Raw genomic sequence first — 23,384 nt, 5'->3', positions numbered from 1 at the left:
GATTTTCTGTGAAAGCATGGCATGACGGCCATTTTAATCATTGCTGTTTTTCCAGTTTATAATTCCAGAACATTCCGGCCATACACCTCTACTCCACAAGGAGGCGCAGGGGTGTTGGTGGGAATTTTTGGTCAGCATAAGTTAGCCATGTAAACTGTATTTCTACATAATTCTAGAACATTCCTGCCCTACATCTCTAAGCCACCAGAGGCGCAGGGGTCTTAGTAGGAATTTGGTTCGGGTTTCATATGCCAACTGCTTTTCATAAAGATTACTCTGATTTCTCTTCACAGCGAATAAATCTTTCGTTTTTTACTAAAGATTTCCGTAGAGAGAAACAACCATGCGTTTAATATAAATATGCTGTTCAGCAATAAAATATATATATGACATAATAACGTCATGGGCGTGCAATGTCTGTCCGTTGCCTATTGTGGTGTCTGTCTGCATAGCGAGTAAGGCTATAGCGCAGACCAAAAATAATTTTAAAGTCCTATTTTAAGCATTGGCAATTCAAATAAACATAGGAGTCTCGGAAGTTATTCCGCCAGCTCTAACAAAAGACAGTCTTTCCAAAGGGCCAATTTTCCCTTTTGGGTATCACAGTGTTTATTTAACTGGTCTTATAATTTAATGCACGATTCTATGTCAAATCTCACACCGATAACTACAAGTGAGAAGGCTACATTAGACCAGCACTCAGATAGTGCAGGGTTGTTGCCAACATACATTGCTAAATTACAGTGAGTCAAGGTCTCCATTTTTACACTTAGTACACTTTGACCACTTTTTAATCGTTTCCAAGATGACGCCATCCGCCATTGCTAAATGCGTCTGTGTCAAAAATTATAAAGACCCAAGAAACATTTGGGTCACTAGACTATGTATGGAAACAATGAGATTACTGTTAAAAGAAGCTGCAGAGTATATCTGTAAAGCTTCTTCTAACGACGGTACTTCGAATCTCACTTTTCATTGTCGCTAGTTCAGCACGACAAGGCCACAGCTTGTTGGTCCTAAATTTGATATTCAGCCATTACCGCATCCAGTATCAAAACGGAATACTTGGGCCGGCATTTAATCCCTTTAGACTTCAGTTTCAAGGCGTTGGTACAAAACACTCACGCCTTGTAACGACAGGACGCTACGGTCAGCAAGCCAGTAGTTTGATGACCTCTTTTCCAATTGTGGAAGCGTGTCTTTAAATGTTACTTTTGAGGGGTTTCCACACTTCAACTCAAGTTACAGTTAAAGGACATGACTGCCTCAGTCGAACGGTTTGGCAGGTGGCCATTTGGCCTCTGCTGGGTTTCAGCTGTCTTTATAATACAGGCTGTAGTACAACAACAGAGTCAGGGTTGTTTATTCCCCTCTGTTTGGGGTAACAAAACCATACAGCTCCGTCGCAGTTTCAATCAGCAAGTCACTTACTGCAGTTTGAAAATGGATTTGCTGCGGTTGGTATTGGCATATTGGAGCCACAAAATTGCATACTTGCACTTGATCTTCACAATGCATATATACCCATTCCGGTTTGCTCATCACAGGTTTTAGCGTTTGCAAATCGCCACAACCATTAACCATTTCAGGTCTACCGTTTATTATACTCTGGTATTTACCAAAGTGATGTTGGAAGATGATAGTTCATCTCACATAAGAACTCTGTCGCAACAGAGTTTCTCTATCTTAGATGATCTGCTCATAAGAACTCTGTCTCAACAAAGTTCCTCTAACTTGCGCTACTAATGTATACTGCGCTAGCAGATCACGTTCAAAATACAATTCCGTCTAAACGATGTCAATTCCTAGGTAATATTATAAATAAGGTAAATCAAAGCATTTACCTACTACACCAGCAAGAACAAATGTACATCTAGTAATTAGTGCAAATCACGCACACTAACGGTACATTGGTGTATTCACCTAGTTAAGATAATAATGCGTTTTAATGCGATTTATTTCGCCGCCCTTCACTCGCCGTTCCCACAGAGGGGCGAGGGTGTATAATACTCTGGACGAGAGTCGCAGAGGTTCAGGAGTTGTAGTTTACAAAAGATCAGCGACAGAGGTTCTAAAACACGATAGATTGCTGTCGATAAATGTTCTGGAACTACGTGAATTTTACAATGCACTACATGCTTCGCTTTCAGTCTGACCACGGCCAGTCAGACAACGCAACGGCAGTTGCATACAGAGACAAAAAAGCCGCATGGCAATGCGGCAGGTAACTCCAATTCTCAATGGCTCAGAACACTATTAGGTGAAAGTGTCAAGAGATTATTCCGTGCGTGGACATCTGTTAGACAGATGATCTCACCCGTCAGAATTTGGATCCTGAAAACTGGACATTAAATCCAGCGGTGTTTCTTGGGGTTACCCTCAACATGATGGCATCTCGCCACAATTACAAAAGCTCAGTATGTGTACAAAACAACAGATCACAAGGGCAGTGGCGGTGGAGTCTCTCACATTCATGTGGTCATTCAGCATCGTGTATCTGGCTCCACCATTTTCCGCTGCTCTCTCCGTTGTCAAAACGGATCATAAGACAGTTCGTCACAGTCATACTGATGGTATCTCATGTGTGTTGGAGAAGTTGCTTCTCGAATTTCCAAGGAATACTTGCACACGATCTTGGGGCGCTCATAATACGTCCAACCTGTTACATCAGGGAACATTCTTTTACCCATATTTACCTATGTACCTATTACCTATGTACCGCAGCTGCGGTTGATGGGGTGAGGGTTCAAACGCCCTCTTAAGAAATAGAGCATTACAGTGTCGGTTATACCAACCATGTTACGAGATAGTAGACCGCTTAAGGCAGCTCATTATTACAAAATTTCGTGTGCTTACATAAGTCGTAAACCTCGGAAGTTTCCAACATCATCCTTCAAGTTACCCGTATTCTGTTAAACGGGGTGGTATGGAAAACTGCGTTTACTTGCACGGAGGGTGCAGGTATCTGTGTAGTAAACTTATCTTCAAAGACGTTTGTCTTTATTGCATCTGTACACACCGTTATACAAGGTGTCACCAAAGTTCAGACTCTATTTATCTCACCTACAGCGCCAGGCGACTGGAGGTTGGGTTCAGATTTCTTACAGTTTCATATTTTGAACACTTACAACACATGGGGATTAAGTTTCTCACTTTGGAAAACATTTTTCTTCTAGCCTTGGCTTCGGCAAGGGTTTTGTTTTCATATTTGGGTGCCTTGTATTCCAAGCCACCGTATTTGAGTTTTCTCATGACAAAGCAGATCTTCCGACGAATTCCGCTTTCGTATCCTTCACATCTATATACCAATAGTGGTTCCTGTGTGGACAGCACATTCTAGAATTCTGAATGTGGTACACGCATTACGCGTTTATATATGTCCCGAACGTCTACAGTACGTGATATGAATACGTTGTTTGTTCTCTATGATACTGCCAACTGGGGTTAACCAGTTTCTCAGCAGACATTATCCAGTTGAATAATAATAATGACTACAAGTCAGGGTTCCTTTAAGGCTAAGTTACAATCGCCTACGTCAGTAATAGCTCATCCCACAGGTTCTGTGGGAATGTCAGACCCAGCGGGTCGGGGAGCGTCTACGACGCGGCTACATAGCCTTCAGTGCACCACGTTTGTGCACGTTTACATATAATGGTGGCGCCATCAGCATCTAGCTTTGGTCTGCCTACTGTTACAAGTATCAAACAGCTCTCCCGCCCACGAGGGAAGCTTTGGTACGTCCCAAGAGTACTCCAGTGACCCCTAGTGGATGATAAAGAAAATAGGATTTTGGTACTTACCAGGTAAATCCTTTTCTTTGAATCCATAGGGGGCACTGGACGCCCACCCAGAGCAGTTTTACCTGGGTTGTTTTAAGCTCAAGGGAGCTTAGGGTCACAAGTTTTACTTGGTTTGTATTAAGCTCAGAGGAGCTTGTGGTAACACATTTTCACCGATTGGTTCAAAGTATAAAGTTCTATCGGTTAAGGGTCAACTGTTTAGTTGACAATAAGGTTATGGGTCAACTTTGTTGTTGTCCGTTATGTTATAGGTATTCTCCATTGTCAACCTCTCTATATCCTGTTCGCTCAGTAAAAAACACTGACAAAGTACACTGAGGTACTCGGGGATATGGAGGGGGGAGAGTCCTAAATTTGAATATTCAGTGCCTTTGTTCGGCTACGCCCGTCCATATCCCAAGAGTACTCCAGTGCCCCCTATGGATTCAAAGAAAAGGATTTACCTGGTAAGTACCAAAATCCTATTTTTAGTCATGCGGCTCCGACTCTATGGAACTCGCTTCCCCGCACAGTGCGAGAGGCCCCAACTATAGAATCCTTCAAATGTAGACTCAAGACTTTTCTGTTTACTCAAGCATTTCCATAATGTCCCTTTTAGTATCTTCATGCTTCTGTATTTTATGAAAATGTACTTCATTATTTTCTGTACTATATTATGCTATGTATCTGTTAAGCGCCTTGAGTCCTATTTGAGAGAGAGCGCTATATAAATAAAATTATTATTATTATTATTATTATTATTATTATTATTACTGTTGGTAGATCTCGATGACTGGTTTGGCTAGCTCTGTTCTACTCTGTAATCTCTTCTAGGGGCACCAAGATCTGATAATACAGCCTGCAGCTTCCTTCTGATAATGCAAAGAGAAGGTAATAATACCCAAGGTATTCGGGCGCTATGAGACGAGATGCTCAGCTAAGCAGCAGCCAATGTTTAGAGGGAAGTCACTCCCAATATATTGCACAAAAGAAAAAAGGAAAAGAAGGCTGCGCTACCAGAGGAAAGAACAATATAACTCACTAAATGTGTATAATTTTAAAACAATTTATTAAAAAAACAATAACTCATTCAGGACATATAGTGGATTACAATTGGACATTTATATCATCTAAGGGCAAAATTTGTAACGGATCCTTTAGAACACAAAGTATATGTCCTGAACCGACATTTTGGGTAAATTCTATTCTTCATACATGCACATGGCATAATATCACTGCATAGAATATTGTCTTTTAATTAGTTATTGTTTTTTTAATAAATTGTTTTAAAATTATACACATTTAGTGAGTTATATTGTTCTTTCCTCTGGTAGCGCAGCCTTCTTTTTCTTTTAGCTTCCTTCTGATAAATGAGTCCCGGGATCCCACGGGTTGAAGTTTACCTTGATAGAAGTCAGAGGGAGCGCTTCATAGTGCAATATATTTTTAGTTCAGAAAATTAGTACACATACATATAACAATCCTGACAGGGTTTGCTTATACCTCTGTCATCATCTGAGTGGGCTGAAATACCACTTTGTCAGGTGAAGTCTGATGATGAAACGCGTTGGGGGTGTGGCCTAGTGACATGTTTGAACCTCCTGGATCAACTCCCTCCCGTGCTGCGGGCTGCAGTGTCTCAGCGCGCTGAGGATCTCTACGGCGTGTTACAGGGTCCTGACACTTGAGTTGGCGGTGTGTGGAGCAGATGCTTGTGATTATAAAAACCTAAATCAACTGGTATTTCAGCCCACTCAGATGATGACAGATATATAAGCAAACCCTTTCAGGATTGTTTTATGTATTTGTACTAATTTTATGAATTAAAAATATATTGCACTATGAAGCGCTCACTCTGACTTATATCCAAATATATAGATAGGCGTGTATGTGTGTGTGTGTGTGTGTATGTATGTATATATATATATATATCTATCTCTCTCTATCCATGCAGAGGATCCGGCACTCCAACCATAAATTGTTATAGATGCTCTGGTGCCTTTAAGGGGTCTGCGCCCCTGCACATGCAGCAATAAACAGGAAGCGGCACTCAGACGTGGTAACTCGTGCAAAAATAAAGCAACCAAGCTTTAATGTATCATCACATCATCAACGTTTCGGGGTTGTCCCCCTTCATCAGGATCCTGATGAAGGGGGACAACCCCGAAACGTTGATGATACATTAAAGCTTGGTTGCTTTATTTTTGCACGAGTTACCACGTCTGAGTGCCGCTTCCTGTTTATTGCTGTGTGTGTGTGTATATGTGTATATGTATATGTATATGTATATATATATATATATATATATATATATATATATATATATATATATATATATATATATATGTGTATGTATATATATATATATATATATATGTATATGTGTGTGTATATGTATGTATATATATATATATATTTCTCCGCACTCTAGGTCGACATGAGTTTTTCATGTGTTTTTTTTCTTGTTTTTTTTTTCTTCCATTTTTTTTTAAAAACTCTTTCATACTTTACGCTCCACATGGACTACAATTGGGACCGGTAACCAGTGCCGAGCGCAGCAGTAGCAGAGCCAGTTGGCCACATCACTCAGTGTGCTCCCGCGGGTAGTCCTGCCTGGCATGTTGCATGCCCGATGGGACATCCCAGGGAATGACTACATGCATTTTGAATGCGGTGGGCAACAATACAGATATAACCATGCTCATCTTACGGCCATGCTGCATGGCATGCCAGACTGCGATTAAATCCTTTAGGAATGAATGGAGCGTTAGCAGGATGTGAATGGTCGCGGTCTGGAATGTCAAGCAGCAAGCAGTGTTGCAACATGCCTTGTCGCAGCAAAGATGTGCATGGCTACATCTGTATATCACACACTCGTCTCTGCTGCATCGTTCATTGTGTACAGGCAGCGTGATGGGTATTGCCGTCGCTGGGTACACACAGCGTTCAGTGTGTAGACGTTGTGATGTATAATGCCCGTTGCATGGTACACACAGCGTTCATTGTGTACAGGCAGCGTGATGTATATTGCCGTCGCAGGGTACACACAGCGTTCAGTGTGTACAGATAGTGTGATGTAGAATGCTGTCGCATGGTACACACAGCGTTCAGTGTGTAGACGGTGTGATGTAGAATGCCGTCACATGGTACACACACCGTTCAGTGTGTACAGACAGTGTGTTGTATTGTGCCGTTGCAGGTTACACACATTGTTTAGTGTGTACCCAGCATTAGAATTTTTGTTTTGTTTGGCTGTATGATGATTTGGATGACAGTGACTTATTTGCCACAGGGGGCAGGATTTCCTTTTGGTAATGTTTTTAAAATCTTATTTGTGCTAATGTAAAAGGTAAGTTTTAGTCAGAATACAGTGGGTTACTTTTCTGTTATCCACTCCTAGTGTTCCCGCTAAGGTGCGAGCATGTTATTACGGCACGCTCACATCTGAAGAAGGGAGCACGGCCCCATTGGTGTCACTCTTGGGGGGTGTCTCCAAACTGCACTTTTCACTTTGGTTGGATTCAGCGACTTTTTGTGGCTAAAACGGACCTCTATGGGTGCGATCAGCGCAAAAACTACATACAATTGATTTTGCTGTGAAAAAAGACTTGGCGCGTTCGGCCTGGTGCTGGAATACTACAAAGTACGAATAGATCAGCGCAGAGGTCACGTGGACACTCGCTTAGGTTAGAGGAGAGGAGATTCCGCTCAATGCGGTGTAAAGGTTTTTTCACAGTAAGGACAATACGTGTTTGAAATTCCCTGCCTGAGGGAGTTGTAATGGCGGACTCTGTCAACACCTTTTAAGAATGGGTTAGATAAATTCCTAATGGATAAGGATATCCAGGGTTATGGTGCATAGTCACGCATTATAGTTACTATGAAAAGAGGAATAAAACACAACAGCTGACATCAGCATCAGACAAAATTTAGACCAAAATAATCCTGCATAGAAGATCACAAATTGGTTGAACTTGATGGACATCTTTTTTCATCCTTAAGGCCAGTACTCACTGGCTGATGTGGGAGAGATGTGTGCTGAGCGAACCGCTCAGCACACATCTCTCCCGCCGCTCAGCACAACGTGATGTGTGCTGAGCGTACGGGTGGAGATGGGGGGGGGGCGCTCATTTCACCCAGCGGGTGAAGTGAGCGACCCGCTAGATTAGCCTGCATGCAGGCCAATCTAGCACCAGCGATAGCGATCACTGCTTAAAATCTAAGTAATCTAGTCAGATTGCTTAGATTTTAAGCAGCGATCGCTCCGTGAGTACCCCCCTATAGATACTATGTTAGGTAATATTTTGTAGGTCTGCTAGTGGAAGGCTGTTATACTTCAGGTTTTTAAACTTGTTTCTGTTTTTACTTCTAGTAAATATTTGTCTGGTAACCTGTTTTTATGTTTTTGTCCTATTAGATAAAATGAGCGGATGCAGAGTGTTCATAGGGCGGCTCAGTCCTCATGCCCGTGAGAGAGATGTGGAAAAGTTTTTCAAAGGATATGGACGTATCCGAGAGATCAATTTAAAAAGTGGATTTGGTTTCGTGGTAAGTCTTATGCAGTGTAGATATATTATTAAAGTGCTTTTCCTCATGCCTTTCATTTTAGTGTCAGTCATGATAGACCTCACATCTATAGAAGACTGATTAAACAAAACTGTGATTGTTAGAACAACTGAAACTCCCTCCCTTTATTAGAAATAAGGGCTACTGTTTGTTTTATACATGTGTCTTGTGAGAGATTGTTTGGTTTGTCTACCATCATAATTGAAATTTTAGAACAATGGGGCAGATGTATTAAGCCTGGAGAAGTGATAAAGCAGTGTTAAGTGGAAGGTGATACAATTATTTCTGCTTGCACCTTTCTGAGATCATGAGCAGAATTCAGTCCAAAGTCAGCTTTTGGCACATATAGGAGTCTGCACAGGTACATTTGGGCAGAACGGGATCGATATGTAAGGGGCACCTAGTGTTCCCTCCAAGGTGTGTTGCGGGCAGGGCACTAAGGTCCCGTGACAGTACATGCGGGCCGAAAAGTGGGCGCTGAGGGTGCAGACCATGAACATCACTAATGGGCTTGTGCTCCAGCCGGCGGCATCACTGATGGGGGAGTGTAGGTTATGGTCTTCCCACTAGCTCTCCCTTTGATGTGAACACTTATCTTGACCTTTAGAAACCGGGCAGGGCGTGGTGCCGTGCTAAAACAGCCTAGCGTGAAGACTAGGTACCCAAAACAATTAAATCCCCCTCCCATAATGTTGTGGTGTTGCGGGGTTTTTTTGCTTTTTTCTTATGATAATATATATGCTTTCTGAGGACAAGTCATTAGGACTGAAGGGTAAAAGGTGTCCTAAATCTAAAATATGTTATCTCCTATAAATGAGCACTGCAAATACGTCACAAATGTACTGTATATTGTGATTCTGTTTACGTTTCCTATGCAGGCAAGTTCAAGGTTGTGGTAGTATTTATTATACAGAAGGATCCTGCTATATTCAGTATCATTAATTCTTTGAAGCTACTCAAAACTAACATTCATGTTTCAATGTAATATTTACATTGGCTTTTTATTTTTCTATTGTCCTACTTTTTTTTTATTTTTATTTTTTTTCACACAAAAGAACATCTTTCTCACAAAGATCTCCCTCTTCTTTTTTTTTTTTTTTTTTTTTTTTTTTGGTAAGATTTATATCTGTCTAGTAAAATATGTTGAAGGCAGTGTTCACATGGAGGTTTGGCCACAGATGTTTGTAGCTTGTAAATGCTAAAACTTGTACCCCATACTGTTTGTGTGACTATGCATTCATTTTACTTTTACCACAGGAGTTTGAAGATCACAGAGATGCAGATGATGCAGTATATGAATTGAATGGAAAGGAATTATGCAGCGAAAGGTATGGTCATATGTCCACTGTTGGACTGTGCCTGAGTAGTTAACATCCATTATTATTTCTGCAGCAGGGTACACTGGTATTCCACAGGGAATAACATCGGGGTGTAGAGTTAGATCTTGATCTGAGCCACCAAGAGGCTAAAGCTTTAACTGTTCCCAGGATGCACTGCATGGCCTCCTCTATAGCCCCGCCTCCAGGCACTCGGTTTGTAAGTTGGTGCCTGCAGTGCAGGTCAGTAGCGGGGGGGCTGCGCTAGGCAGCCCTGAATAGAGCTTTTTAAGAAAACTTCAAGGGCCGCAGCACTTTTTATGTCATTCTGGCATGCTGTGCTGCGACTCATCACCTCCCTTAGTGACAATGCATACTCCTGCGGCCTGGTTCCCGGGGACGCACCGGTTCCTAGGCACACCACCGCTGCTCCTCTCCTGGATCACGTGGCTGTATGACAGGGAGGAGGTAAGAGGGTCCCCCAGGTGGGACCCGCTGGTAAATCGCGATCCGGTTGTGGTCCCAGTAGACGGGACCACACTGCTGGCGTGGACACTCGACCGTGCAGGGACCCCACCATATCCACCAGGGCGGGGAGCACAAGTCGGATTTAACAAAAATCCATTTGTAATAGTCTCCATAGTACCCAGTGGTGATGTCCAGCAGAGGGGATAAGGTGCTGACCTGTAGCCCCTCCCCCAGCTCTGGGTGCCATCTACTGCTGGTGTTCCCGCCCTGGAGCTGCATTTCTCCCTCACACCCTGCTGAGATTTTGGCGCCATCTTCACTACTAGCTGGGCTGATCTCCGGGACTGCTGGGCACTGTCTCCTTTGTAAAACCGACTGTCTTGTCAGCGCTGTGTATTTACAGACACTGTAAGTATGCTACATGTCATTGTAGACCGTGTTAGTTAAGAACAAGTGTACTGCTATATGAATATTTGGTACAAGTATTCTGTGATATACATCCAGTGTTTACTGTGCATTGTTATATCTGTATACATACATATCTATATGTACTACACAGATTTACTAGTCCAGTGCAGTCTTATTGTTTATATGTAATAATTTCTGCATTGTACCTGTGACTGTGTGTGCCTATAGCTGCTGTGTGGATTCTATTCTGTGTATCACACGTATTCCTATCACTATAGTCTGTACCCTGGGGGGCTAAGTACTTCAGGGTCTCGTATAAAATAGTGTTCCACAGGATATACTGTTTTGTATTTTTCACTGCGTGTTTCAGTCAGCTCACTCCGCTTAAATCTTCTGTTTGTGCTCTGCATTTGCTGTCGCATAACACAGGGTTTTTTGTAGGTATTGGTTATTGTTTGGTTATGTTGTACTGTTGCGCCCTAAGGCTACATTCCCAATAATGTCTGCTACAAAGGACGGGAAATCCGCAGACGCTCCTGCATCATGCAGTGCTGGCGCCACAGATTTGACTGAGGAAAAGGTTTCAGCTGAGAGGGTTCAGGTACTGGGTGCCCTGCACCTTCCAGTCAAACTGCTCTGGGTGGGCGTCCAGTGCCCCCTATGGATTCAAAGAAAAGGATTTACCTGGTAAGTACCAAAATCCTATTTTCTCTATCGTCCTAGTGGATGCTGGGGTTCCTGAAAGGACCATGGGGAATAGCGGCTCCGCAGGAGACGGGGCACAAAAAGTAAAGCTTTACGATCAGGTGGTGTGTACTGGCTCCTCCCCCTATGACCCTCCTCCAAGCCTCAGTTAGATTTTTGTGCCCGGCCGAGAAGGGTGCAATCTAGGTGGCTCTCCTAAAGAGCTGCTTAGAAAAGTTTAGCTTAGGTTTTTTATTTTACAGTGAGTCCTGCTGGCAACAGGATCACTGCAACGAGGGACTTAGGGGAGAAGAAGTGAACTCACCTGCGTGCAGGATGGATTGGCTTCTTGGCTACTGGACATTAGCTCCAGAGGGACGATCACAGGTACAGCCTGGATGGTCACCGGAGCCTCGCCGCCGGCCCCCTTGCAGATGCTGAAACGAGAAGAGGTCCAGAATCGGCGGCAGAAGACTCCTCAGTCTTCTTAAGGTAGCGCACAGCACTGCAGCTGTGCGCCATTTTCCTCTCAGCACACTTCACACGGCAGTCACTGAGGGTGCAGGGCGCTGGGAGGGGGGCGCCCTGGGAGGCAAATGAAAACCTTTTTTGGCTAAAAATACCTCGCATATAGCCTCCGGGGGCTATATGGAGATATTTAACCCCTGCCAGAATCCACTAAAGAGCGGGAGACGAGCCCGCCGAAAAAGGGGCGGGGCCTATCTCCTCAGCACACAGCGCCATTTTCCTCACACAGCTCCGCTGGTCAGGAAGGCTCCCAGGCTCTCCCCTGCACTGCACTACAGAAACAGGGTAAAACCAGAGAGGGGGGGCAAAATTGTGGCAAAACTATATTATTAAAGCAGCTATACAGGGAGCACTTATTATAAGGCTATCCCTGTCATATATATAGCGCTTTTGGTGTGTGCTGGCAAACTCTCCCTCTGTCTCCCCAAAGGGCTAGTGGGGTCCTGTCTTCGTTAAGAGCATTCCCTGTGTGTCGGTACGTGTGTGTCGACATGTATGAGGACGATATTGGTGTGGAGGCGGAGCAATTGCCAAATATGGGGATGTCACCTCCTAGGGGGTCGACACCAGAATGGATGCCTTTATTTATGGAATTACGGGTTAGTGTCAACACGCTAAAGCAGTCGTTTGACGACATGAGACGGCCGGACAATCAATTAGTGCCTGTCCAGGCGCCTCAAACACCGTCAGGGGCTGTAAAACGCCCTTTGCCTCAGTCGGTCGACACAGACACAGGCACTGATTCCAGTGGCGACGGTGACGAATCAACCGTATTTTCTAGTAGGGCCACACGTTATATGATTTTGGCAATGAAGGAGGCGTTACATATTGCTGATACTACAGGTACCACAAAACAGGGTGTCATGTGGGGTGTGAAAAAACTACCTATAGTTTTTCCTGAATCAGATGAATTAAATGAGGTGTGTGATGAAGCGTGGGTTGCCCCCGATAAAAAAATGCTAATTTCAAAGAAGTTATTGGCTTTATACCCTTTCCCGCCAGAGGTTAGGGCGCGCTGGGAAACACCTCCTAGGGTGGACAAGGCGCTCACACGCTTATCAAAACAAGTGGCGTTACCCTCTCCTGAGACGGCCGCACTTAAAGATCCATCAGATAGGAGGATGGAAAATATCCAAAAAAGTATATACACACATACAGGTGTTATACTACGACCAGCTATAGCGACAGCCTGGATGTGCAGTGCTGGGGTAGCTTGGTCAGAGTCCCTGATTGAAAATATTGATACCCTGGATAGGGACAATGTTTTACTGTCTTTAGAGCAAATAAAGGATGCATTTCTTTATATGCGTGATGCACAGAGGGATATCTGCACACTGGCATCACGGGTAAGTGCTATGTCCATTTCGGCCAGAAGAAGTTTATGGACGCGACAGTGGTCAGGCGATGCGGACTCAAAACGGCATATGGAAGTTTTGCCGTATAAAGGGGAGGAGTTATTTGGTGTCGGTCTATCGGATTTGGTGGCCACGGCTACAGCCGGGAAATCCACCTTTTTACCTCAAGTCACTCCCCAACAGAAAAAGACACCGACTTTTCAACCGCAGCCCTTTCGTTCCTTTAAAAACAAGAGAGCAAAGGGATATTCATATCTGCCACGAGGCAGAGGAAGGGGGAAGAGACAGCAACAGGCAGCTCCTTCCCAGGAACAGAAGCCCTCCCCCGCTTCTACAAAAGCCTCAGCATGACGCTGGGGCTTCTCAAGCGGACTCGGGGGCGGTGGGGGGTCGTCTCAAGAATTTCAGCGCGCAGTGGGCTCACTCGCAGGTAGATCCCTGGATCCTGCAGATAATATCTCAGGGGTACAGGTTGGAACTAGAGACGGATCCACCTCGCCGTTTCCTGAAGTCTGCTTTACCAACGTCCCCCTCCGACAGGGTGACGGTCTTGGAAGCCATTCACAAGCTGTACTCTCAGCAGGTGATAGTCAAGGTACCCCTTTTACAACAAGGAAAGGGGTATTATTCCACTCTATTTGTGGTACCGAAGCCGGATGGCTCGGTAAGACCTATTCTAAATCTGAAATCCTTGAACCTGTACATAAAGAAGTTCAAGTTCAAGATGGAGTCACTCAGAGCAGTGATAGCGAACCTGGAAGAAGGGGACTTTATGGTATCCTTGGACATCAAGGATGCGTATCTCCACGTTCCAATTTACCCCTCACACCAGGGGTACCTCAGGTTCGTCGTACAGAACTGTCACTATCAGTTTCAGACGCTGCCGTTCGGATTGTCCACGGCACCTCGGGTCTTTACCAAGGTAATGGCCGAGATGATGATTCTTCTTCGAAGAAAAGGCGTATTAATTATCCCATACTTGGATGATCTCCTAATAAGGGCAAGGTCCAGAGAACAGCTAGAGATGGGATTAGCACTGTCTCAAGAAGTGCTAAAACAGCACGGGTGGATTCTGAATATTCCAAAATCCCAGTTAATTCCGACAACACGTCTGCTGTTCCTAGGGATGATTCTGGACACGGTTCAGAAAAAGGTTTTTCTCCCGGAGGAAAAAGCCAAGGAGTTATCCGAGCTTGTCAGGAACCTCCTAAAACCAGGAAAGGTGTCTGTACATCAATGCACAAGAGTCCTGGGAAAAATGGTGGCTTCTTACGAAGCAATTCCATTCGGCAGATTCCACGCAAGAATTTTCCAGAGGGATCTGTTGGACAAATGGTCAGGGTCGCATCTTCAGATGCACCAGCGGATAACCCTGTCTCCAAGGACAAGGGTATCTCTTCTGTGGTGGTTGCAGAGTGCTCATCTATTGGAGGGCCGCAGATTCGGCATACAGGATTGGATCCTGGTGACCACGGACGCCAGCCTGAGAAGCTGGGGAGCAGTCACACAAGGAAGAAACTTCCAGGGCGTGTGGTCGAGCCTGGAAACGTCTCTTCACATAAACATTCTGGAACTAAGAGCAATCTACAATGCTCTAAGCCAGGCAGAACCTCTGCTTCAAGGAAAACCGGTGTTGATCCAGTCGGACAACATCACGGCAGTCGCCCATGTGAACAGACAGGGCGGCACAAGAAGCAGGAGTGCAATGGCAGAATTCTTCGCTGGGCAGAGAATCATGTGATAGCACTGTCAGCAGTGTTCATCCCGGGAGTGGACAACTGGGAAGCAGACTTCCTCAGCAGACACGACCTTCACCCGGGAGAGTGGGGACTTCATCCAGAAGTTTTCCACATGCTGGTAACCCGTTGGGAAAGACCAATGGTGGACATGATGGCGTCTCGCCTCAACAAAAAACTGGACAGGTATTGCGCCAGGTCAAGAGATCCGCAGGCAATAGCTGTGGACGCGCTGGTAACGCCTTGGGTGTACCAGTCGGTGTATGTGTTTCCTCCTCTGCCTCTCATACCAAAAGTATTGAGAATTATACGGCAAAGAGGCGTAAGAACGATACTAGTGGTTCCGGATTGGCCAAGAAGGACTTGGTACCCGGAACTTCAAGAGATGATCACGGAAGATCCGTGGCCTCTACCTCTGAGAAGGGATTTGCTTCAGCAGGGTCCCTGTCTGTTTCAAGACTTACCGCGGCTGCGTTTGACGGCATGGCGGTTGAACGCCGGATCCTAAAGGAAAAAGGCATGCCGGAAGAAGTCATTCCTACTTTGATTAAAGCAAGGAAGGAAGTAACCGCGCAACATTATCACCGCATTTGGCGAAAATATGTTGCGTGGTGCGAGGATCGGAGTGCTCCGACGGAGGAATTTCAACTGGGTCGATTCCTACATTTCCTGCAATCAGGATTGTCTATGGGTCTCAAATTGGGATCTATTAAGGTTCAAATTTCGGCCCTGTCGATTTTCTTCCAAAAAGAATTGGCTTCAGTTCCTGAAGTCCAGACTTTTGTTAAGGGAGTGCTGCATATACAGCCCCCTGTGGTGCCTCCAGTGGCACCGTGGGATCTCAATGTTGTTTTGGACTTTCTCAAATCTCATTGGTTTGAACCACTAAAAACTGTGGATTTGAAATATCTCACATGGAAAGTGACCATGCTACTAGCCCTGGCTTCGGCCAGGAGAGTGTCAGAACTGGCAGCTTTATCTTACAAAAGCCCATATCTGATTTTCCATTCGGACAGGGCAGAACTGCGGACTCGTCCGCATTTTCTCCCTAAGGTGGTGTCAGCATTTCATCTGAACCAACCTATTGTAGTGCCTGCGGCTACAAGCGACTTGGAGGACTCCAAGTTGTTGGACGTTGTCAGAGCTTTAAAAATATACATTTCAAGGACAGCTGGAGTCAGGAAATCTGACTCGCTGTTTATACTATATGCTCCCAACAAGTTGGGCGCTCCTGCGTCTAAGCAGACTATTGCTCGCTGGATTTGTAGTACGATTCAGCTTGCACATTCTGTGGCAGGCCTGCCACAGCCAAAATCGGTAAAAGCCCACTCCACAAGGAAGGTGGGTTCTTCTTGGGCGGCTGCCCGAGGGGTCTCGGCATTACAACTCTGCCGAGCGGCTACGTGGTCGGGGGAGAACACGTTTGTAAAATTCTACAAATTTGATACCCTGGCTAAGGAGGACCTGGAGTTCTCTCATTCGGTGCTGCAGAGTCATCCGCACTCTCCCGCCCGTTTGGGAGCTTTGGTATAATCCCCATGGTCCTTTCAGGAACCCCAGCATCCACTAGGACGATAGAGAAAATAAGAATTTACTTACCGATAATTCTATTTCTCGGAGTCCGTAGTGGATGCTGGGCGCCCATCCCAAGTGCGGATTATCTGCATTACTTGTACATAGTTACAAAAATCGGGTTATTGTTGTGAGCCATCTTTTCAGAGGCTCCGCTGTTATCATACTGTTAACTGGGTTTAGATCACAGGTTGTACGGTGTGATTGGTGTGGCTGGTATGAGTCTTACCCGGGATTCATAAATCCTTCCTTATTGTGTACGCTCGTCCGGGCACAGTACCTAACTGAGGCTTGGAGGAGGGTCATAGGGGGAGGAGCCAGTACACACCACCTGATCGTAAAGCTTTACTTTTTGTGCCCTGTCTCCTGCGGAGCCGCTATTCCCCATGGTCCTTTCAGGAACCCCAGCATCCACTACGGACTCCGAGAAATAGAATTATCGGTAAGTAAATTCTCATTTTCTTTTTCATCCACTAGGGGTCACTGGAGTACTCTTGGGATATGGACGGCTTAGCAGAACAAAGGCACTGAATATTTAAATTTAGAACTCTCCACCCCTCCATATCCCAGAGTACCTCAGTGTACGACCTCAGTGTTTTTTCTGTGCTCAAAGCACTAACATCGGCTTGTGGGAGTTCCCACACTTTGTGGAAGATTTTATTAATTTTTCATTTTTACTTTTTCATTTTTACAATAGCACATCCCTTCCCAGTTTCTGGAAAAACATGGGTCTGGGATAGGGCCGCTGCACGGGCAGCGCATGGCGTGTCGGTCCTCACAAAGAGCACCCTCACAGCCACAGGCAGCCCACTGTCTGTAACAGCTGGACGGAGCTTACACATAGAAGCCCCGTCGCAGCATGACTGGAGATGACTGAAAAGCTGGACGGAGCTTACACATAGAAGCCCCGTCACAGCCATGACTGGAAAGCTGGACGGAGCTTACACATAGAAGCCCCGTCACAGCCATGGAACAGTGATCAAACAGCTGAACGGAGCTTACAGGAAGAAGCCCCGTCGCAGCTATGACCGGAGAGTCTGAGCTTAGAAGCCGTCACAGACCTTCTACAAAGGTAGGCTGGGGAAACGGAGCGGTCAGCGCAGGCTGCCGCCCCGCTTTGTGGGGTCCGTTAGGTGCGCCGCTCACCACCGCACTGCCAATTAGTCAGCCGCTCCGTCCAGCGCTCTGTCTGCCGCTCCGTTCTCCCGGCCCCAGGCGCTCCGTCCTCCCGGGCCGCCAGGCGCACCGTCAGCGCTGTATGGAAAGTGCAGCGCCCAGAGGGGGAGACCCGCCGCAGCTTAGCTACCGACAGCTACGCGCCCCGGCCAGCCGCCCTCCGCTACTTTGGACTCTCACCTCCCTGCAATGAGCGTTCCGGCTCACCACTAACTACAGGGAGGACAGAGCGGGGGGGTGGACCTGGCTGATTTCAGCGCGGCTGCAAGGGGAAATAGCAGGCTGCCATATCTAGAATGCAAACTGCAGGCAGTGTTTATATTAACTAAATTGTGACCTGCCTATGATTATGCATGGTATAATAGGATATTAAGATGTATTGTAACCTGCATGTGTGCATGGGATTATTATCATTGAATAATAGTCTATTGAGCCTATATTAACACCTGTCCTGTGATTATCACTGTATAATAGGCTATTGAGCCTATATTAACACTGCAGCAGGTATTGTAACCTGTCCTGTAATTTTCAGTGTAAGCATGGCATGGGGGCCATTTTAATCTGGTTTCCTGTTTCTTCCAGTTTGTAATTCCAGAACATTCCTGCCATACATCTCTACTCCACACGGAGGCGCAGGGGTGTTAGTGGGAATTTTGGTTCAGGTTTCACATAGGCTAGCCATGTGAACTGTATTTCGACATATATGTATATGTATGTGTATATGTATATATGTATATATATATATGTGTATATATGTATGTATCTTGTTTATATATATATATATATATATATATATATATATATATATATATATATATTTATTACACACTTTAAGTAAAGACTTTACTGGATGTCTGCTCTTTGGCTATTGTGTCTGTGTGTATAAGGTGTAAGGCTCCAACACAGACTAAAAACACAATGTCTGTACATAAAACTACCACAGATTCAGTTGTTTTGTAGGTTTCCACTCCGGAAGCCTGTTTCATTCCCAGATTGACAATTCAAATTGACTCCGTTCAACAGGAGCGGTAAGATCGCAGTCTCGGAAGTTACTCCGCCAGCTCTAACAGAGAAGTCTCAGCCTTTCCAAAAGTCCAACTTCCCTTTGGGTACCAGGGTGTTAATTTAACTGCTTTTCTAATTTAATGCAGTCTGACAATTCTCTGTCAAACCTCACAGCGATAACTACGAGTGAGAAGGGCACATTAAACCAGCAGTAAGATAGTGCGGGGTTTGTGCAACTATACATTGCTAATGACCAGTGAGTCAATGTCTCAAATTTACAGAGACTAAGGAGACTTCTAACATCTAATCCGTCGAATTTAATAAACGACAGATTTTCAATGAATTTCTTATTTAGAATATCTGACTAAGATTTAAGTCTATTTACCCGTTTCCACATCTAAATGGGAGAATCCGCCATTGGTGAATTCGTCTGTATCAAACATTATAAAGACCCAAGATACATTTGGGTCACTAGGCGCTCTATGTATGGAAACAATGACGATCAAGTTAGATTTATCGTTAATAAGAAGCTGCAAAGTATCTCTGTAAAGCTTCTGCTGACGCCTATTACCTCGATTATCGCTTTTTAGCATCACTAGTTTCAGCACGACAAGGCCAGAAGTTGTTTGGTACTTAATTTGATATTCAGGCGGAAATACTTTGGTCCGGCGTTTAAAGTCTTTAGAATCAGTCTTTTCAAGGCTCTGGTACGACTTGTAACGCCAGGGCGCTAAAGTCAACAAGCCAGTGGCTTGACGGCCTCTTAGGCCATCTCGAATTTCCAATTGTGGAAGCGCCCCTTTACACGTTACATTTGCCGGGTTGCCAGACATCCACTCATGGATGTGTCCGCTATTTAAAGGTTAAAAGACTGCCTCTGTCGGACGAAATTCGGAGTTTTGGCAGGTTGCCATTCAGTCTCTGCTGGTTGCAGCTGTTTTTATTTCCAGGCCTGGTACACCAACAGAGTCAGGGTTACTTATTCCCCTCTGTTTGGGGTACCGAAGCCGGAGGGCTCCGTCGCAGTCTCAATCAGCAAGTCACTTACTACAGTTTGAAAATGGATTTCTGCGGTTAGTATTGGCATATTTGGAGCCACAAGATTGCATGATTGAGCTTGAGCTGCAGAATGCGTATTTACCCATTCCAGTTTGGTCACCGCATCACAGGTTCTTGCGTTTTGCAATACGCCACAACCATTAACCGTTTACAGGTTCTACCGTTTGGCCTCATGTCAGAGCCTCGGGTATTCACCAAAGTGATGTTGGTATTCACCAAAGTGATGTTGGTAATGATAGCTCATCTCAGAGCCCTGGCAGTGACAATCGTTCCATACTTAGACGATCTGCTCATAAGAGCTCTGTCTCAACAGAGGTTTCTCTTACTTGCGCTACTAAAGTACACTACGGTTGCAGTGTCAAGTTCAAAAACAATCGCATCTAATTCCGTCTGAACGACTTCAATTCCTAGGTATGATTATAGATACGGTAAATCAAAGATATTTACCTACTACACCAGAAAGAACAGATTATACCATCTAGTACAATTAGTGCAAAAGCCACGCACAGTATCAGTACATTGGTGTATTTGCCTATTAGGAACAATGATGTGTTTTCAAGGCGCTTTAGTTCGCCGGGTTTCACTCGCGTTTCCCACAGGGGGCGGAGGTGTCTATACTCTGGGCGAGAGTCTCAGAGGTTGAGGAGTTGTAGTTAAAAAGGTCAGCGACAGGGGTTCTAAAACGGATCACGACAGATTGCTGTCTATGAATGTCCTGGAACTCTGTGCAATTTACAATGCACTACATGCTTCGCTTTCAGTCTGTCCAAGTGCAGTCAGACAACGCAACGGGAGTTGCATACACAACAACCAGGGAGGACCGAGAGGCCGCATCGCAATGCGGAAGGTAGCTCGAATCCTCAAGTGCCCAGAACACCATAAGGTGATGTTGTCGACGGGGTTCATTCCGGGAGTTGACATCTGTTAGACAGAATAATCTCACCCGTCGGGATTTTTCATCCAGAAAACTGGGCATTAAATCCAGAGGTGTTTCACATGTGGATACACAGGTGGGGTTACCCTCAGGTATACATGATGGCATCTTGCCACAATTACAAACGCTCAGTATGTGTACAGAACGACAGATCACAAGGGCAGTGGCGGTGGAAGCTCTCACAATCGCGTGGTCGTACAGCCTCGTGTATCTGGCTCCACCGTTTTCCGCGCCTCTCTCCGTTGCTAAAACGGATCATAAGACAGTTCGTGACAGTCATACTAGTGATATCTCATGGGTTTCGGAGAGCTTGCTTCTCTAATCATACTCGCACACGATCTTTGCCCGCTCATAATACGTCCAACCTGTTACAACAGGGACCGTTCTTTTACCCCTATTTACCTATGTACCGCGGCTGCGGTTGACGGGGTGGTGGTTCAGACCGCCCTCTTAAGAAAAGAGATAGGGCATTACAGTATCGGTTATACCAACCATGTTACGAGCTAGGAAGCCGCTTACGGCAGCTCATTATTACAAAATTTCGTGTGTCTATATAGGTGGGTGTGAAGCTCGGAAGTTCCGACTTCATCTTTCAAGTTACCCGTATTCTGTTATTTTACACACGGGGTGGAATGGAAAACTGCGTTTATCTGCACTAAGGGTGCAGGTATCTGTGTGGTCAATTTATTTTCAAAGACGTTTGACTCTATTGCGTCGGTACACAGCTTTCTACAAGGTGTCATCAAAGTGCAGCCTCCATTTATCCCATCTACAGCGCCATGCGACTGGAAGCTGGGTTCAGATTTCTTACAGTTTTCATATTTTGAACCCTTACAACAAATGGGGATTAAGTTTCTCACTTGGAAAACGTTTTTCTTCTAGCCTTAGCTTCGGCAAGGGTTTTGTTTTCACATTTGGGTGCCTTGTATTCCAAGCCACCATATTTGGGTTTTCTCATAACAAAGCAGAACTTCGGACGAATTCCGATTTCTTATTTTTCACATCAATAAACCAATAGTGGTTCCTGTGTTGACAGCACATTCTAGAATTCTGAATGTGGTACACGCATTACGCGTCTATATGTCCCGAACGTCTACAGTTCGTAATACGGATACGTTGTTTGTTATCTAGGATGCTGCCAACTGGGGTTAGCCAGTTTCTCAGCAGACATTATCCAGTTGGATAAAAATGACTACAAGTCAGGTTTACTTTAAGGCTAAGTTACAGTCGCCTACGTCAGTAATAGCTCATCCCACAGGTTCTGTGGGAATGTCATGATCAGCTGGTCGTGAAGCGTCTACGACGCTGCTACATAGTCTTCAGTGCACACGTGTGTGCGCGTTTACACGTTATGAAACGGTTGCGGCATCAGCATCTAGCTTTGGCCGCCTACTGTTACAGGTGTCAAACAGCTCTCCCGCCCACGAGGGAAGCTTTGGTACGTCCCAAGAGTACTCCAGTGACCCCTAGTGGATGAAAAAGAAAATAGGATTTTGGTACTTACCAGGTAAATCCTTTTCTTTGAATCCATAGGGGGCACTGGACGCCCACCCAGAGCAGTTTTACCTGGGTTGTATTAAGCTCAGAGGAGCTTATGGTAACACATTTTCACCGATTGGTTCAAATTATCAAGTTCTATCGGTTATGGTGTCAACGGTTTAGTTGACAGTAACGTTATGGGTCAACTTTGTGGTTGTCAGTTATGTTATAGGAATTCTCCATTGTCAACCTCTCTATATAGTTCCTGTTCGCTCAGTAAAAAACACTGAGGTCGTACACTGAGGTACTCTGGGATATGGAGGGGTGGAGAGTTCTAAATTTAAATATTCAGTGCCTTTGTTCTGCTAAGCCGTCCATATCCCAAGAGTACTCCAGTGCCCCCTATGGATTCAAAGAAAAGGATTTACCTGGTAAGTACCAAAATCCTATTTTCTCTGTCATCCATCTGGGCAGTTCTTAATACTCTCCCTGGTTATTTACCTAAGGTGGTGTCATCTCTTCACTTTAACCAAGAGATTTTGGTTCCGCTCTTCATCTCAGGTTTGTCCTCCAAAGAGCGGTCTTTGGATGTGTTATGGGCTCTCCGTATATATGTGGAGAGGACTGCCTCGATCAGGAGGTCAGATACCCGTTTTGTACACTTTTGGTTTTCAGAAACGTGGCTGGCCTGCAAATAAGCAAACCTTGGCCAGATGGATTAGAATGGTGATTGCACAAGCCTATGCACAGGCTGGACTCCCAGCTCCTGCTGCTATTAAAGCCCATTCTACTCGGTCTGTTGGACCTTCTTGGGTGGCCCGCCGAGGCGCGTCCACTGAGCAATTGTTCAAGGCGGCTACGTGGTCCTCAGTGAACACGTTCATTAGGTTTTATGCCTTTAATACTTCCGCCTCCCATGATGCTTCCTTTGGATTCCGGGTACTCATACCTGCTGCGGCGTGTCCCCTCCCATGAGGAACTGCTTTAGGATATCCCTGATGTTTCCTTGCGGAAACCAATGTACCCCGCTGCCTAAAAGGAGATTTTTGGTAGACTTACCATTGTTAAATCTTTCTGCGAGGTACATTGGTTCCACAGGGTGCCCACCTTGATGCACCTAGCTACTATAGGTTTGTATGGCATTAGGCGCTAGTCCCTTCTCCTGTCGTGAGAACGTGGTTCTATGTGATTGTTTTGTGAATGTGGTTTTAACATTTACCATCTCTTACCTGCTCCCGCATTGGACTGGTTAACAAAACTGAGCTCACAGTGCCTGGAGGTGGGGTTATAGAAGAGGCCCCAATGCATCCTGGGACAGT

At 45.2% G+C, this 23,384-nt stretch overlaps 1 protein-coding gene and 1 non-coding gene across 2 annotated transcripts in view; both read left to right on the top strand.

The window, feature by feature from the left end:
- LOC134980891 (serine/arginine-rich splicing factor 5-like) overlaps positions 1 to 23,384 on the top strand; it is a 66,735-nt gene that overhangs the window by 22,854 nt on the left and 20,497 nt on the right. The window contains exons 2-4 of the mRNA XM_063947900.1: positions 4,614 to 4,670; positions 8,197 to 8,327; positions 9,603 to 9,673. Of these exons, the coding sequence (XP_063803970.1) occupies positions 4,658 to 4,670; positions 8,197 to 8,327; positions 9,603 to 9,673 (215 nt within the window). The 5' untranslated portion in view covers positions 4,614 to 4,657. The remainder of the gene's footprint in view (positions 1 to 4,613; positions 4,671 to 8,196; positions 8,328 to 9,602; positions 9,674 to 23,384) is intronic.
- On the top strand, positions 272 to 392 carry LOC134981608 (U5 spliceosomal RNA). The gene has a single exon (XR_010190727.1). It is a non-coding gene; the product is annotated as a U5 spliceosomal RNA (small nuclear RNA).

Source organism: Pseudophryne corroboree, chromosome 12, assembly GCF_028390025.1.
Source record: "Pseudophryne corroboree isolate aPseCor3 chromosome 12, aPseCor3.hap2, whole genome shotgun sequence".
In the NCBI taxonomy this organism is placed as follows: Eukaryota; Metazoa; Chordata; class Amphibia; order Anura; family Myobatrachidae; genus Pseudophryne; species Pseudophryne corroboree.
This window is presented reverse-complemented; position numbering and strand designations above follow the sequence as displayed.